The 12764-nt window shown below is 50.0% G+C and overlaps 1 protein-coding gene across 2 annotated transcripts in view; it reads left to right on the top strand.

Moving 5' to 3' along the window:
- The first annotated feature begins 1542 nt into the window (after positions 1-1542).
- NEMP2 (nuclear envelope integral membrane protein 2) overlaps positions 1543-12764 on the top strand; it is an 81297-nt gene continuing 70075 nt past the window's right edge. The window contains exon 1 of one of the 2 annotated variants that reach the window (XM_029606033.1): positions 1543-3475. In XM_029606033.1, the coding sequence (XP_029461893.1) occupies positions 3388-3475 (88 nt within the window). In that variant the 5' untranslated portion in view covers positions 1543-3387. The remainder of the gene's footprint in view (positions 3476-12764) is intronic. The other variant, XM_029606032.1, reaches the window with a different exon arrangement.

The raw sequence follows: 12764 nt of genomic DNA, 5'->3' as shown, positions 1-12764 counted from the left end.
CATCCTGATGATGTCACCCATATGTGAGGACTAACATCCTGCTGTCCTGTGAGTACACCTGTTACAGGTAAGCAACATTTGCTTTCTAGCATTTTTTTCTTTATTTTGATGTTTATTAACGTAAATATAACAGATCAAGTCTGAATTTAAGAGAATCTACTCCACAGTATGGGGCTGGCGAGCGTTTACTGAGGAAGAGTTGAGGTGGAATGACTTCTAATTAATACAGTTTAAGGCTAACTGACGTCTCCCACCAAAATTATTTATTTTTATCCAGGCATGGTTAGTTTAGGCACATCACTGACGGTGTGTAACAGTGGCCATTATTTCATAGAATGAATCACATAAAGGCAAAAATCAGAGTATAAATTCTTATATTCAGTTAGATACCAAAGGTTATATACATTAAAAAAAAAAATTGCAAAAGATATTTACAGTGACACTTTCCTCACTCGTTCCCAGGTGCAAGCCAGTATGAGGAAATCGGGAACTCAGTACTGGAGATTCAGCATTGGGTCTTTGGATGGCTGATGCTACTCTCCTTAGAATCTTCATCATGATTCTCTTAGCGTTTATGCTTTAGTTTGGGCTTCCTGCTCAACTATTTTGTGTAAAGCTGCAGCTGTTCTGTTCCTAAACTTTATGGAGGAGAGTTCTGCTTCTAACCTAATCTTAGTTATGCAGGAAAAGACCTTGTAGCTGGTCTGTGAGTTCTGAGTTCTGCTTGTTTCAACTACCTCTCACCTACCTCTCACCTTTGCATACATTTGTCTTCACATCTACTAATTAACTGCATGCAAAATTTCCACACCCATTGTTGTAAGATCAGCAAGATTTTTCACTCTTTCAGCTACACTGAGATTTCAGATAGCAAGCTGACAAATGCTTGGCTAGGGCAGCAGTCACTGGTCCACATAAGAGCTTTTGAGTTGGATTTTTTTTGTGTGGAATATTATGTGGTAATGATCCTTTCATACAGGCTGATTCAGTAAACTGCGTGGGAGAGCCGGCGCTCCAAGGTGAGCGCCGGCTCTCCCAACGAGCGCCCAGGCCACTCTCCTGGGCGCACGATTCAGTATTCAAATGAGGGCCCACGCTAATAAGGAGGCGCTAGGGACACTAGCGCCTCCTTATTGGCGGAAGCAGCGGCTGTCAGCGGGTTTGACAGCCAATGCTTAATTTTACCACGTTGGTTGTCGAACCCACTGACAGCCATGGGTTCGGAACATGGACGCTGGCAAAATTAAGCATCCGTTTTCTGGGCCGCAGGCAGATTTAAAAAATTTTTTTAAAGATTTTTTTTTATTTTTGGGGCCTCCGACTTAATATTGGTGTGGCCGCACGTTTTACTTTCTGTATTGAGCGTGACTCACTAATAGGCTCATCAACATGCATTTGCATGTGATGCGCACTATTAGTTGGGGGGGGTTTGGCCGCGTGTTTTCCATGCGCTATTATCCCTTACTGTATAAGGGGTAATAGCGTGTGGGAAAACACGCGTCCAAACAAGGGCTAATGGTGCACTCGGCCTGATTAGTCTCCAATGCTGCACTGCCTCCTCCAGTGCCCAGCAGTGCATAAACCACAGAGGCTGAGGTCAGTGAGCCACATGTATGACAGAATAAGAAGGTTCTCATGTGTTAGACACCCTTTTTGCCACAGCATTAAGATATTCCTGATGCTATATTTGCTTTTAAATTTACAGAGAAACCTTACAAACATACGCTATAGCAATGATAACACTGAAAAAAAAATCTTTTATTAAGTTTTACTTTGTACCTCCAGTCAACTTAATCTAAGTTTTCTCAATGACTCACTTTATTCAAATTCACTATGTCCTGCAACCATTACTTTCCTATTGGGCAAGAGTTATTGCTGCTGACCAAAAGTAAATATGCATGACACAAGCTGAGCAGCATTTCCCAATAAATTTCAAGTTAAACATTCTTTAATACTGTCTTAACATGAGTGTACGGAAGCTCTTTAGCTACAATACTGATCATGTGCATTTTTAACACCATTGCTTGAAAAGCTTAACCAAGCATTTCCAGCTCATTGTACTTAAGATTACCAACATTGGGGTTGAAAAAGGACAAATTCTTCACTGAATGGAAATGGATAAGCAATTCATTAACAAAACATGGAATGTCCCTTATAATAATGGACTGTTGTAAACCCAATCTGGGGGAGCTGAACTTAAGGTGATGAGGGAAGCCAGCCATGGCCGACCGTAAAAGATTGCAACAGCAATGAGACTTATGATTCTAGAGTCTGAGCCATGGCAACTACAGTTAACTTCAGGTATGAGGTTCTTTGCTGTGTGACCTGCACTACTTGAACTACACTAGTGCTGCCAATTGTCGCACATGTACTTTGATCCCTCATCGGAATGGCACCACGAGGCTGGGAATCAGTTTTGAGTCTTCCATACGATGGTGCTCGGCACAGTGGCTGAGCAATGAGGCTGGCTTATAGTTCTAGGTTTTTTAAGAAAGATAAGTTCATGTGAATGAGAGGTTATTAACCAGTACCAGATTGGTTGCTTTTAAATTATTCAGTTTCTAAGTCACCTAATTTTCAAAGAAGTAGTAGGCATGGAGTATAAAATACAAAATCAAGTCCCCTCGTTATTTTTTAGCTTCTTGTCCACTGTAAACGTAGATCAATAGCACCAAGCTGATAAGGGGGGGGGGGCCCACATGCCAGACTGATGTCAGGGCCAAATTTAGGCATAGGCAACTGCCTAGGGTGCGAAATATTGAAGGCACCAAATATTCAAGCCGAAGAGGAGCTTTAGGGCCATGTACCAACACAGCTTTAAAAGGGAACCGCTATGACATTTTGCCTATGAGCGCCCAAATTTTAAATCCGCCTGTACTTGATGTAGGTCCCAGAGCAGTTTTGTTACACCTGGCAACAGCAGTTGGCTGCCGCTTGGTGAACCCCCCATCCCCGAACATGTAACAGTACTAATGAAACGGAAGCACTACATCAAGGTCCTGAAAAGGAGCTATGCCTTAATTCAGCTCTGTCCCCCTAGCATCCTCAACCGCGGTCTAACCACCCACTAATTAAGCCCTGAAGTCACAGACACCTTTGTCCCTCGCATTTCCGCCCCCTCAGGTCGCACAAGCAGCTTTACACATAGGGCTTCCGCCCCTCTCGCCCTGCTACCCGGGACATCTGCATCTCATGTAGTTCCGCCCCTTTAAGCCCTCTGCCGCAGGGGCAGTTGTGCTTTCGGTACTTCCGTTATTCTGCTAGCAAGAGTCTTTGAGGCCTAATCACGCTGGCTCGCTACGGAGCGCGGTCCTTGCGACCATTCCGCCTCCATGCGCGGTGCTCCTCTGATCGCGCTCGACTGCGGCTCCTCTGACCGGTGTGAGAATGCGGATAACGGCGCTGGCGTATCTGGGCGCCCTCGTTGTAGCTGGACTGCTTCGTACTGCCCTGGCAACCACACAGGAACTCCCAGGTCATTTCCTTTCTCTCTCTCTCTCTCACCCCAGGCTTATTGCATATACCCGCAGGGAGCGATGCAATGCTTCCGGAGGCCAGCTCTGCCAGCCCCTGCCATTCTGCGATTTGTCGTTCAGCTCTTCGTAAATCACCGGACTACAAATCCCAGAATGGCAGCGTGGCGTTGAAAAACGCGCGACTTGTTCAGTGTTCCTCCTTGCTGGATGGTCTGCAACCGTCTATGCAGTGGATTCGGAAAAATCTTTATAGCAGGAAGTGTGGAAAAATGGTTTTGACCCAAATTTAATAGGAGCCTGCAGCATCTCTAGTTCCAACACCCATGATTAGTTGAGAGGTATATCTCAAACTTGCGCAAGCACTCATAGAGACTGCTTCTTGACATCACTAAAGATGCTCACTAAAGATGCTCACTAAAGATACTTGAATATGATTATTTAGTGTCTTTCTAAATTCAGTATAATGGTATTACAAACAGCAATTTAATATCATGGTAGCATGTCTAATTTAGTTTGAATATATTTGTATTTTTTATAGTTTTGTCAATGTATTTCTAAGTTCCAGTGATTTACTGCAAACATGTATACATAGTACATATTAAAGTATGGCACATGAAGACTCCACAGGTTGTTTAGGGTAGAAACTGCTGCTCCTTGCAAGTTACTCCCACCCATGCCTTCTATTACGGATAGTAACCACTGCACTGCACAAATTACCCCCATGCCTTTTGTTAAGGATAGTAACTGCTTTTCCATGCATGTTGTCCTCATTTCTTCACTTCCATCCTCTAGCCACTAGGGATCCTTTGTGTTTATCCCATTCCCTTTTGAATTCCATCATCATTCTTATCTTCACCACCACTTCTGGGAGGACAGTCCATATCCACCACCCTTTCCATGACAAAATATTTCCTGATTTTGCTCCTGAGTCTGCCCTCTTGGAGTTTCATATCATGACCCTTAATTCTACAGCTTTGTTTCGATCGGAAGAGGTTTGATTCTTGTGCATCTCTAAAGGAACTGTTTTTCTGCTAACTGCGCTCTCATATAACTTGCCTAATCTACTCCACTGTGTAAATTGTATATAATTCTTACCATGTAAGCAATTACTCTCTGCTTACATGCACTGCTCTCCAGTTAGAAATTGTTAATCTATCCCTTTTTTCTAACAGCCTTGTTCCACATTCCCTGTTGTAACTTTTCGCTTTCAGTGTTAACTGGTTACCCCCTAGTTTATTGTAAACCGGTACGATAAGACCTGGTCTTGAGCATCGGTATATTAAAAGAATTTAAATAAATAAATAAATCTATCTGCTGCTATGATCATAGTCTGAATATGTTGCTTTGCGTTATTACTACTGCTCATTCTGCTATCAAAATACACATTTGCCAGGTATTATGATATTAACATAGAAAAATAGAAATGATGGCAGAAAAAGACCAATCGGCCCATTCAGTCTGCCCAGCAAGCTCCCACACTTATTTTCCCATACTTATCTGTTTCATCTACCACCAAGTTCAGGGCCCTTGTTGGTAACTGTTTGATTCAAATTTCCTGCCATCCCCTGGCATTGATGCAGAGAGTAATGTTGGAGTTGCATCAAAGGTGAGCATAAGGCTTAATGGTTAAGAGTAGTAACCGCCGCATCAAGCAAGTTACCAGACTGCACAGATCAATGCCTTGTTGGATGTCTGAATGTAAAACCTTTTTTCCACATTTCCCCCCACCGTTGAAGCAAAGAGCAGTGCTGTATATGTATTCAAAGTGATGTATCAGGCTTAATTGGTTTAGGGTAGTAACTGCCGTAATAAGCAAGCTACCCCCATGCTTCATTGTTTACCCAGATTGTGAAGTTCGGTCTTTGGTGGTGGTTGTCTGACTGCAAATCCTGTTTTCCACATTTCCCCCTGCCGTAGAAGCAGAGAGCGACTCTGTATATGCATTCAAAGTGATATCAGGCTTAATTGGTTTAGGGTAGTAACTGCCGTAATAAGCAAGCTACCCCCATGCTTCATTGTTTACCCAGATTGTGAAGTTCGGTCCTTGTTGGTTGTTATCTGAATGCAAATCCCCTTTTCCACATTTCCCCTTGCCATTGAAGCAGAGAGCAATGTTGGAGTTGCAAAGGCTTATTGAGTAAGGGTAGTAATCATCAGGTAGTAGCCTCCATTCCAGTACTCCACCCCTATGGCTCTTCTCTTCAATCCCATCCTCTAGCCTTTATGGATCCACAGTGTTTATCCCATGCCCCTTTGAAATCCTTCACAGTGTTAGTGTTCACCACTTCCTCCGGAAGGGCATTCCAGGCATCCACCACCCTCTCCGTGAAGAAATACTTCCTGTTCCCTGTACGTACCCGGATCAGTCCAGATCATGGGTTGAGCCTCCTGTCCAGCAGGTGGAGACAGACCAAAACTGAAAGGGTATCCTATATGAGGACAGAGCCTACCCTGTAGCCCTTCTGTATTTGTCTGCCTCCAGCAGGTAGAACAGCTCACCCTGTGGTTCTCTGTTGTCTTCTTCTTGTCCCTTCTGGGGATTTTTTCCTTCCGTATGTCTGTCGTGTTTTGGATCAAGCAAGTATTGATGTGTTATTAATTTAAAAAAAAAAGTTTTATTGGTGTGAACTCTGTGGATCCTCTTTACAGGAGACAGGTCCTTTCTCCTTACTCTTGCGGGGGCTTAGGGGGGCTTGGCCCCTTGTTTTATATAGCTTAGGCTCCCTATTCCCAGTGGTCCTCGGCTGCAGGGGTGGATATTGGTGGTACCAGTCACCCCCCCCCCCCCCCCCCAATTCATCCTCTCTCTCTCTCCCTGGACTTGTCTCCCTTCATTGGAATGCTTTGAATTTGAAGCTGCTGACAGGGCCGTTTTTGTCCCTCATCTGGGGTTTAAAAAAAAAGCAATAAATAACAGTATTATCAGGCAGGCTCAGGAGAAATCTCCTGCCTTCCCTATTTGATTTTGCAGCTGTAGAGAGTGAGATAGGAGCGTGCACAGTTCATTCTGTGCCTCCGCTCCTTCAGCCCCGGCAGCTCAGCTATTTTCACTTGCTCCTCCTCTCCCACCTCGGGGCCATGCCACGATCTCCTCTGTGCCTAGCTTGTGGGGATTCCTCTGTCAGGCTTTCGCGGGAGGGACTCTGCTCTCGCTGCTTACCGGGTGGGGCAGGTTCCTCAGAGTCCCCGATGCCTTTAGGACCCTGAGCCAGGCCTCCAATAAGTTTAGCCCCTCCGTTCCCGGGCCATCAAATCGCGGGAATGGTGGCCATTTTGGGTTTTTCTCCTTTTTCTTTCCCAGAGCAGCCTGAAGCCCCAGACCCGATTTTTTTTTCGGTGCCCCCCCCCCACGATTTGAGCCCCACGCACTCTCCTCTTGCAGATCCCGTTTTTACACTGAATTTGTGCTTTTACTGCACAAATCCTACTTTGCAAGCTTGCAGGAGGACACGGACCCCCCCCCCCCCCCCCCCTCTCCAGCTAAGGTCCCCAGGCTCTCTGTTCCTCCCTCCCCCACCGTCTCCTCCACCGGACACACACACACACCCCCCCCCCCCCCCCCCCCGCCTGCCCAGGATCCGGATCAGGACCCAGATTCGGCTGACGCACCCCCTGCCCCGGAGGGGGATGACCCCCGGGTCCTCCATCTCTTCCGCAGGGAGGAATTGGAGCCTCTTCTCCCCTTCATCTCCTAGGAATTGAGGATTGACTGTCCCCCAGTGGACGAGTTTTCAGCAGCAATGCTGATTTCCTCGGACCCGGTCCTAGCGGGGCTTAAGGCCCTGCCATGCTCTTTTCCTTTCCACCCCATGCACAAACTGATGCTCCTCAGGGAATGGCAAGCCCCCGAAGCAGGCCTCCGGGTCGGGAGGGCAATGGTGAAGCTTTATCCCCTCCTGGAGGAGTGCTTAGAGTTATTGAAAATGCCAAAGGTGGACTTTTCTGTGACGGCGGTCACTAAACATACCACCATCCCGGTAGTGAGGGCTATGGCCTTGAGGGATGTCCAAGATCGTAAGCTGGAATTCCATCTCAAGCGCATTTTTGAAATCCTGGCCTTGGGTGTTCGGGCGTCCATCTGCAGCAATCTCATGCAGTGGGCAAGCCTTAGGTGGGACCAACAATTATTCAGCACCCAAGACCTCCCGTCTGCAGAGGCAGAGCAAGCTGACAGGTTAGAAGGCGCTATAGCTTATAGGATAGATGCCCTCTATGACTTGTTCCGGGTGCAGGCGAAGAAGATGGCTTCGGCGGTCTCGGCCAGACGGCTTCTCTGGCTCCAACACTGGGCGGCTGATTCGTCTTCCAAGGCACAGCTGGGAACTCTCCCTTTTAAGGGTAAGTTGCTTTTTGGCGAGGATCTGGAGCAGCATATTAAGTCCTTAGGAGAAAACAAGGTTCATAAGTTGCCTGAGGACCGCCCGAAGCAGGCTAGATCCTTCTTCCCTACTCGTACCCGCTTTCAGGGCCAACGCCGATATAACCCACGAGCAAGGGCGCATTTTCTAGGGGAAACTCCTCTAGGGCCCAGTCTTGGCCCCAGTCCTTTCGAGGCCGTCGGCCCTTCCGAGATGCCGCTCCTCACCGTCCTGCGCCCAAGCCCACCTCCCAATGAGAGTCTGCCGGCCCATCCCTCCGTTCCCAACTTAGGTAGTCGTTTGTCTCTGTTCATGGAGGAATAGGCCAAGATCACATCGGACCAGTGGGTCCTCGAAACAATAGACAAAGGCTATGCCTTAGATTTTGTTCGGACATCCCGGACCTGTACATGGTTTCTCCGTGCGGCCGCTGGAAGCGGGCCGCTGTGACTCAGACTCTTACCAGACTCCAGAGGCTGGGGGCCATCCGCCTGGTTCCGGTGGCGGAACACGGCGCCAGCCAATACTCTATTTACTTCGTGGTCCCAAAGAAGGACGACTCCTTCCGTCCCATCCTGGATCTCAAGAGGGTCAACCGGGCCCTCAAGGTGCCCCATTTCCGGATGGAAACCCTTCGGGCAGTGATAGCGGCGGTCCATTCCGGGGAATTCTTGGCCTCACTCGATCTGACGGAGGCCTATCTGCACATTCCGATCCGTCCTGATCATCAGAGATTTCTCCGGTTCCACATCTTGGGCCAACACTTCCAGTTCAAGGCCTTGCCCTTCTGTCTCGCCAAGGCACCATGCACGTTTACCAAGGTGATGGTGGTGGTGGTGGCAGCCCTTCGGAAGGAGGGTGTTCTGGTCCACCTGTACTTGGAAGATTGGCTAATCCGGGCCAAGTCGGAGTCTCTATGCTGCCAGGCGGTGGACCGCGTTCTTGCTCTTCTCTCGTCCCTGGGTTTGCCAAGAGCAATCTCCACCCGACCCAGGTCTTGGAGTACCTGGGCGCTCGCTTCGATACCCGCGTCAGCAAGGTTTTTCTACCAGACTCGAGAGCTTTCAAGCTCATGGATCAGGTTCAGAGCTTCCTCTCCATGCCTCTCCCCACGGCGTGGGATTATCTACAGGTCCTGGGGAAAATGGCTTCCACGATCGACCTGGTCCCCTGGGCGTTTGCACATATGCGTCCGTTACAGAGAGATTTGCTGACCCGTTGGCAGCCGGTATCGGAACAGTTTCAGATGCAGCTCTTGCTTTCCGACTCTACCATCAGTGAATTACAATGGTGGCTTTCTCTCAAGCACCTCCTCCGTGGAATGTCCCTTCGGACCCCGCAGTGGATGGTAGTCACGACAGATGCCAGCCTGTCTGGTTGGGGAGCACTGTGCCAGTCTCAGTCCACGCAGGGGAACTAGTCTCCAACCCAGTCTCGATGGCACATCAACCGCCTGGAGACCCGGGCGGTTCGTCTAGCACTCCAGGCATTCCTCCCACTATTTCAACGACGGGCGGTCCAGGTGCTCTCGGACAATTCTACATCAATCGCCAGGGGGGCACCAGGAGTTGACTGGTGGCCCTCGAAGCAAGTCGCCTACTTGCGTGGGTGGAGCGACACCTGGACTGCCTCGCGGCCTCTCACACAGCGGGCAACGAGAATGTCCAAGCCGACTTCTTGAGTCGTCAGCGTCTGGATCCAGGCGAGTGGGAGTTGTCTGACGAAGCTATGGCCCTAATCATCAACAGGTGGGGTCCCCCGCACCTGGACTTGATGGCAACTCTGAACAACACCAGGGCTCCCCGGTTCTTCAGCCGCTGGCAGGAACACTGCTCAGAAGGGGTAGATGCCCTAGCCTTTCCGTGGCCACGCGATGTTCTGCTGTACGTGTTTCCTCCGTGGCCCCTCATAGGGAAAGTGCTTAGACGGATAGAGCTTCTGTTGTGTCCGTCGGTGCCCGACGCCCTCTCTCTGCCCTCTCTCCGCCCTCCTTACCTCTCTGGCGCCTCCCTCTCTGTCCGCGGGAAGATTGGCTGCCACGGCGTCCTTCTGCCGCAAGTCTTCAGGCGTTCCTGGACTGGCTCAACGCTGCTATCTGCCATGTTTCTGGAGGCCTAGGGGCATGCACGCGGTGCTGCCCCGACTGAAGTACCGGCAATGGCGCGAAACTCGGGGGCGTCCCCCAAAGATGACGTCACCCGCAACGGATATTTAAGGTCTCAGTATTTGCTAACACATCGAGTTAGCAAGAGTTTCGCTACCTAAGCTACTCTGCCTCCTCGGACTTACCAGAGGTACCCGCTCCTCGGGGGCCTCGCTCTCTCCTTTGTTTTTCAGGTGACAGTCTGGAACCAGTACTCGCTCCTCGAGGGCCCTTGTTTCCAGACTTGCTTCATATACTCTTCTGCCTGGAAGTCATCACTACCAACTATATCAGCTACATCAGTGAGTTACCATCGTTCTCTCTGAGCTTTCCCTGGAACCAGGTACTCGCTCCTCGAAGGCCTATATATTCCAGCTCCTGGGCTTCTATTGAGACATTGTGTGAGTGTTACCAACTGCATACCCTGCCTATTCACTATATTTCAGTTTCTCTACAGCTCAGCTTCCAGGGATCGCTGTTCCAGTATCTGAGGGACTACAGCCCAGCTGGGCTTTCCAGCTCACTACTGCCATCTCTGGCAGTTCAATATCAACCCGCATGTGCGGGCGAGCACGTCGGTCTCAGCCAGCGTCAGAAAAAAAAAACATGGCGGCGGCGGGTAGCAGCGGCGGCGGCAGAAAAAAAAAACAACATGGCGGCGTCGAGTGGCAGCGGCGGCGTCGGGTGGCAGCGGCGGCCAGTAGCGAGGGAGGGAGGAGAGAGGGAGGGACGGACTGAGTGGGAGGGACGGAGGGAGGGAGTGAGAGGGAGGGACTGAGTGGGAGGGACAGAGGGAGGGACTGACTGAGTGGGAGGGAGGGACTGAGTGGGGGGGAGGGACTGAGTGAGGGAGGGGGAGGGACTGAGTGAGAGGGAGGGAGGAGTGGGTGAGTGTGTGGGAGGGAGGTAGGGGGTGGGGAAGAGTGAGGGGAGAGGGAGAATGAGGGAGAGGTGAGAGACAGGGATGTGAGTAAGTGGAAGGGTAAGAAGTTGTGGAGCAGAGAAAAAGGGAGTGGAGGAGGGCTGAGGGGGAGGGGATGGGATTGAGAGAGGGTGGGGAGTGACTGAGGGAAGGGGAGAGAGGTGGGAGTGACTGAGGGAAGGGGAGGGAGGTGAGAGTGAGGGAAGGAGGCAGTGGGAGACAGAGGGTGAGTAAGACTGAGTGGAGGGAAGGGGAGGAGTGAATGAGGGGAAGGGGGAGAGAGGGAGAAAAAGTGTAGAAGGGTGCTGTGTTAGAAAATGGACTGAAAAAAAAATGTAATGTAGCCCGTTTTAACGGGCTTAACGGCTTGTATTGTTTAATAAAAGAACTAGTGTGTGTCTGTCTCCAAACTCTGAGCCTGACCGGTGGTCCCTCTCGGGATCTTCCCCCAGAGGCGTGGTCATCTGCCATTGGCCCAAGGATCCACCCACAACTATAACTAACTCCCTAGCAGATTCTGAACAGATTGCTAACTCCAATCTGATTGCTCCTCCCATCAGGCAGCAGATTGATAACAGCTTCACAGCGGTCCGGTCATTCTTGTAGCTCCCGAGTGGCCCCGCAGACCTTGGTTCACGGACCTAGTCAACCTAGTGTCGGACGGTCCCCTTCACCTGGGCCATCTTCAATACCTTCTCCGCCAAGGTCCCGTATTTTTCGACCAGGCGGATCGCTTTTGTCTTGCGGCTTGGCTTTTGAATGGCGGCGGCTGAGATGGAGGGGATATGCTGAGGACGTCATCTCCACTGTTTTGCAGGCTCGCAAAACTTCTACCTCCCTCGCCTATGTCTGGGTCTGGAAGGTTTTCGAGCTGGTCAGCGAGGAAGCAAGTGTTATGGCGCATTCGGCTCCAGTCTCACTAGTCCTCTCTTTTCTCCAGCGTTGCCTCTCTAAGGGTCTCTCTTTTGGTTCGCTCCATGTACAGGTGTCTGCCCTAGGTTCTCTCTTGGGCACCCTCGAAGGCTACGCGGTTGCGTCTCATCCGGATATTGTCCGTTTTCTCAAAGGGGTCAAACATTTGAAGCCGCCGTTGCGTCCCAATTGTCCCTCATGGAGTTTGAATCTGGTCCTTCGAGCCTTCTATCAGGCTCCTTTTGAGCCCCTTCGCCGTTCTACCCTTAAGGATTTGACGCTCAAGGCGGTGTTTCTGGTTTCTATTTGCTCCGCCAGACGGGTGTCTGAGATCCAAGCGTTGTCTTGCCGCGATCTGTTCTTTCGTTTCTCAGACTCCGGGGTCTCTCTTAAGATGGTCCCGTCATTCTTACCAAAGGTTGTCTCTTCATTTCATGTCAATCAGTCAGTGGAGCTCTCCATGTTCTCTCCTATGAACATTGCTAGCCCTGGCAGGGATGTTCTCCGCTGTGTGGATGCGAAGCTCGTGCTTATGCGTTATCTTGAGGTGACTAATTACTTTCGAGTATCTGATCATCTTTTTGTCTTATGGAGTGGCCCCAACCGGGGCAACAGGCCTCTAAGACTACAATATCTCGCTGGCTGAAGGAAGCGATCTCATCGGCTTACATCTGTCAGGGACGTCCAGTCCCAGAGGGCCTTAAGCCCTCTGGGACTGGACGTCTCAGGCGTCCTCATGGGCGGAGAGCCAGTTGGTCTCCCCGCAGGAGATATGCAGGGCAGCTACTTGGAAGAAGTCTCTACTTTTGCTCGACATTACCACCTTGATGATCAGGCACCAGTTTTTGGTTCCTTTGGGCGGCAAGTACTTCGAGCGGGATTGTCAAGGTCCCACCCTGTCTAGGGAAGCTTTGGTACATCCCATGGTCTGGACTGATCCGGGTATGTACAGG

The sequence above is a fragment of the Rhinatrema bivittatum genome, chromosome 6 (assembly GCF_901001135.1).
Source record: "Rhinatrema bivittatum chromosome 6, aRhiBiv1.1, whole genome shotgun sequence".
NCBI lineage: Eukaryota > Metazoa > Chordata > Amphibia > Gymnophiona > Rhinatrematidae > Rhinatrema > Rhinatrema bivittatum.
The sequence above is the reverse complement of the archived record's forward strand: the minus strand, read 5'-3'. Positions and strand labels throughout refer to the sequence as shown.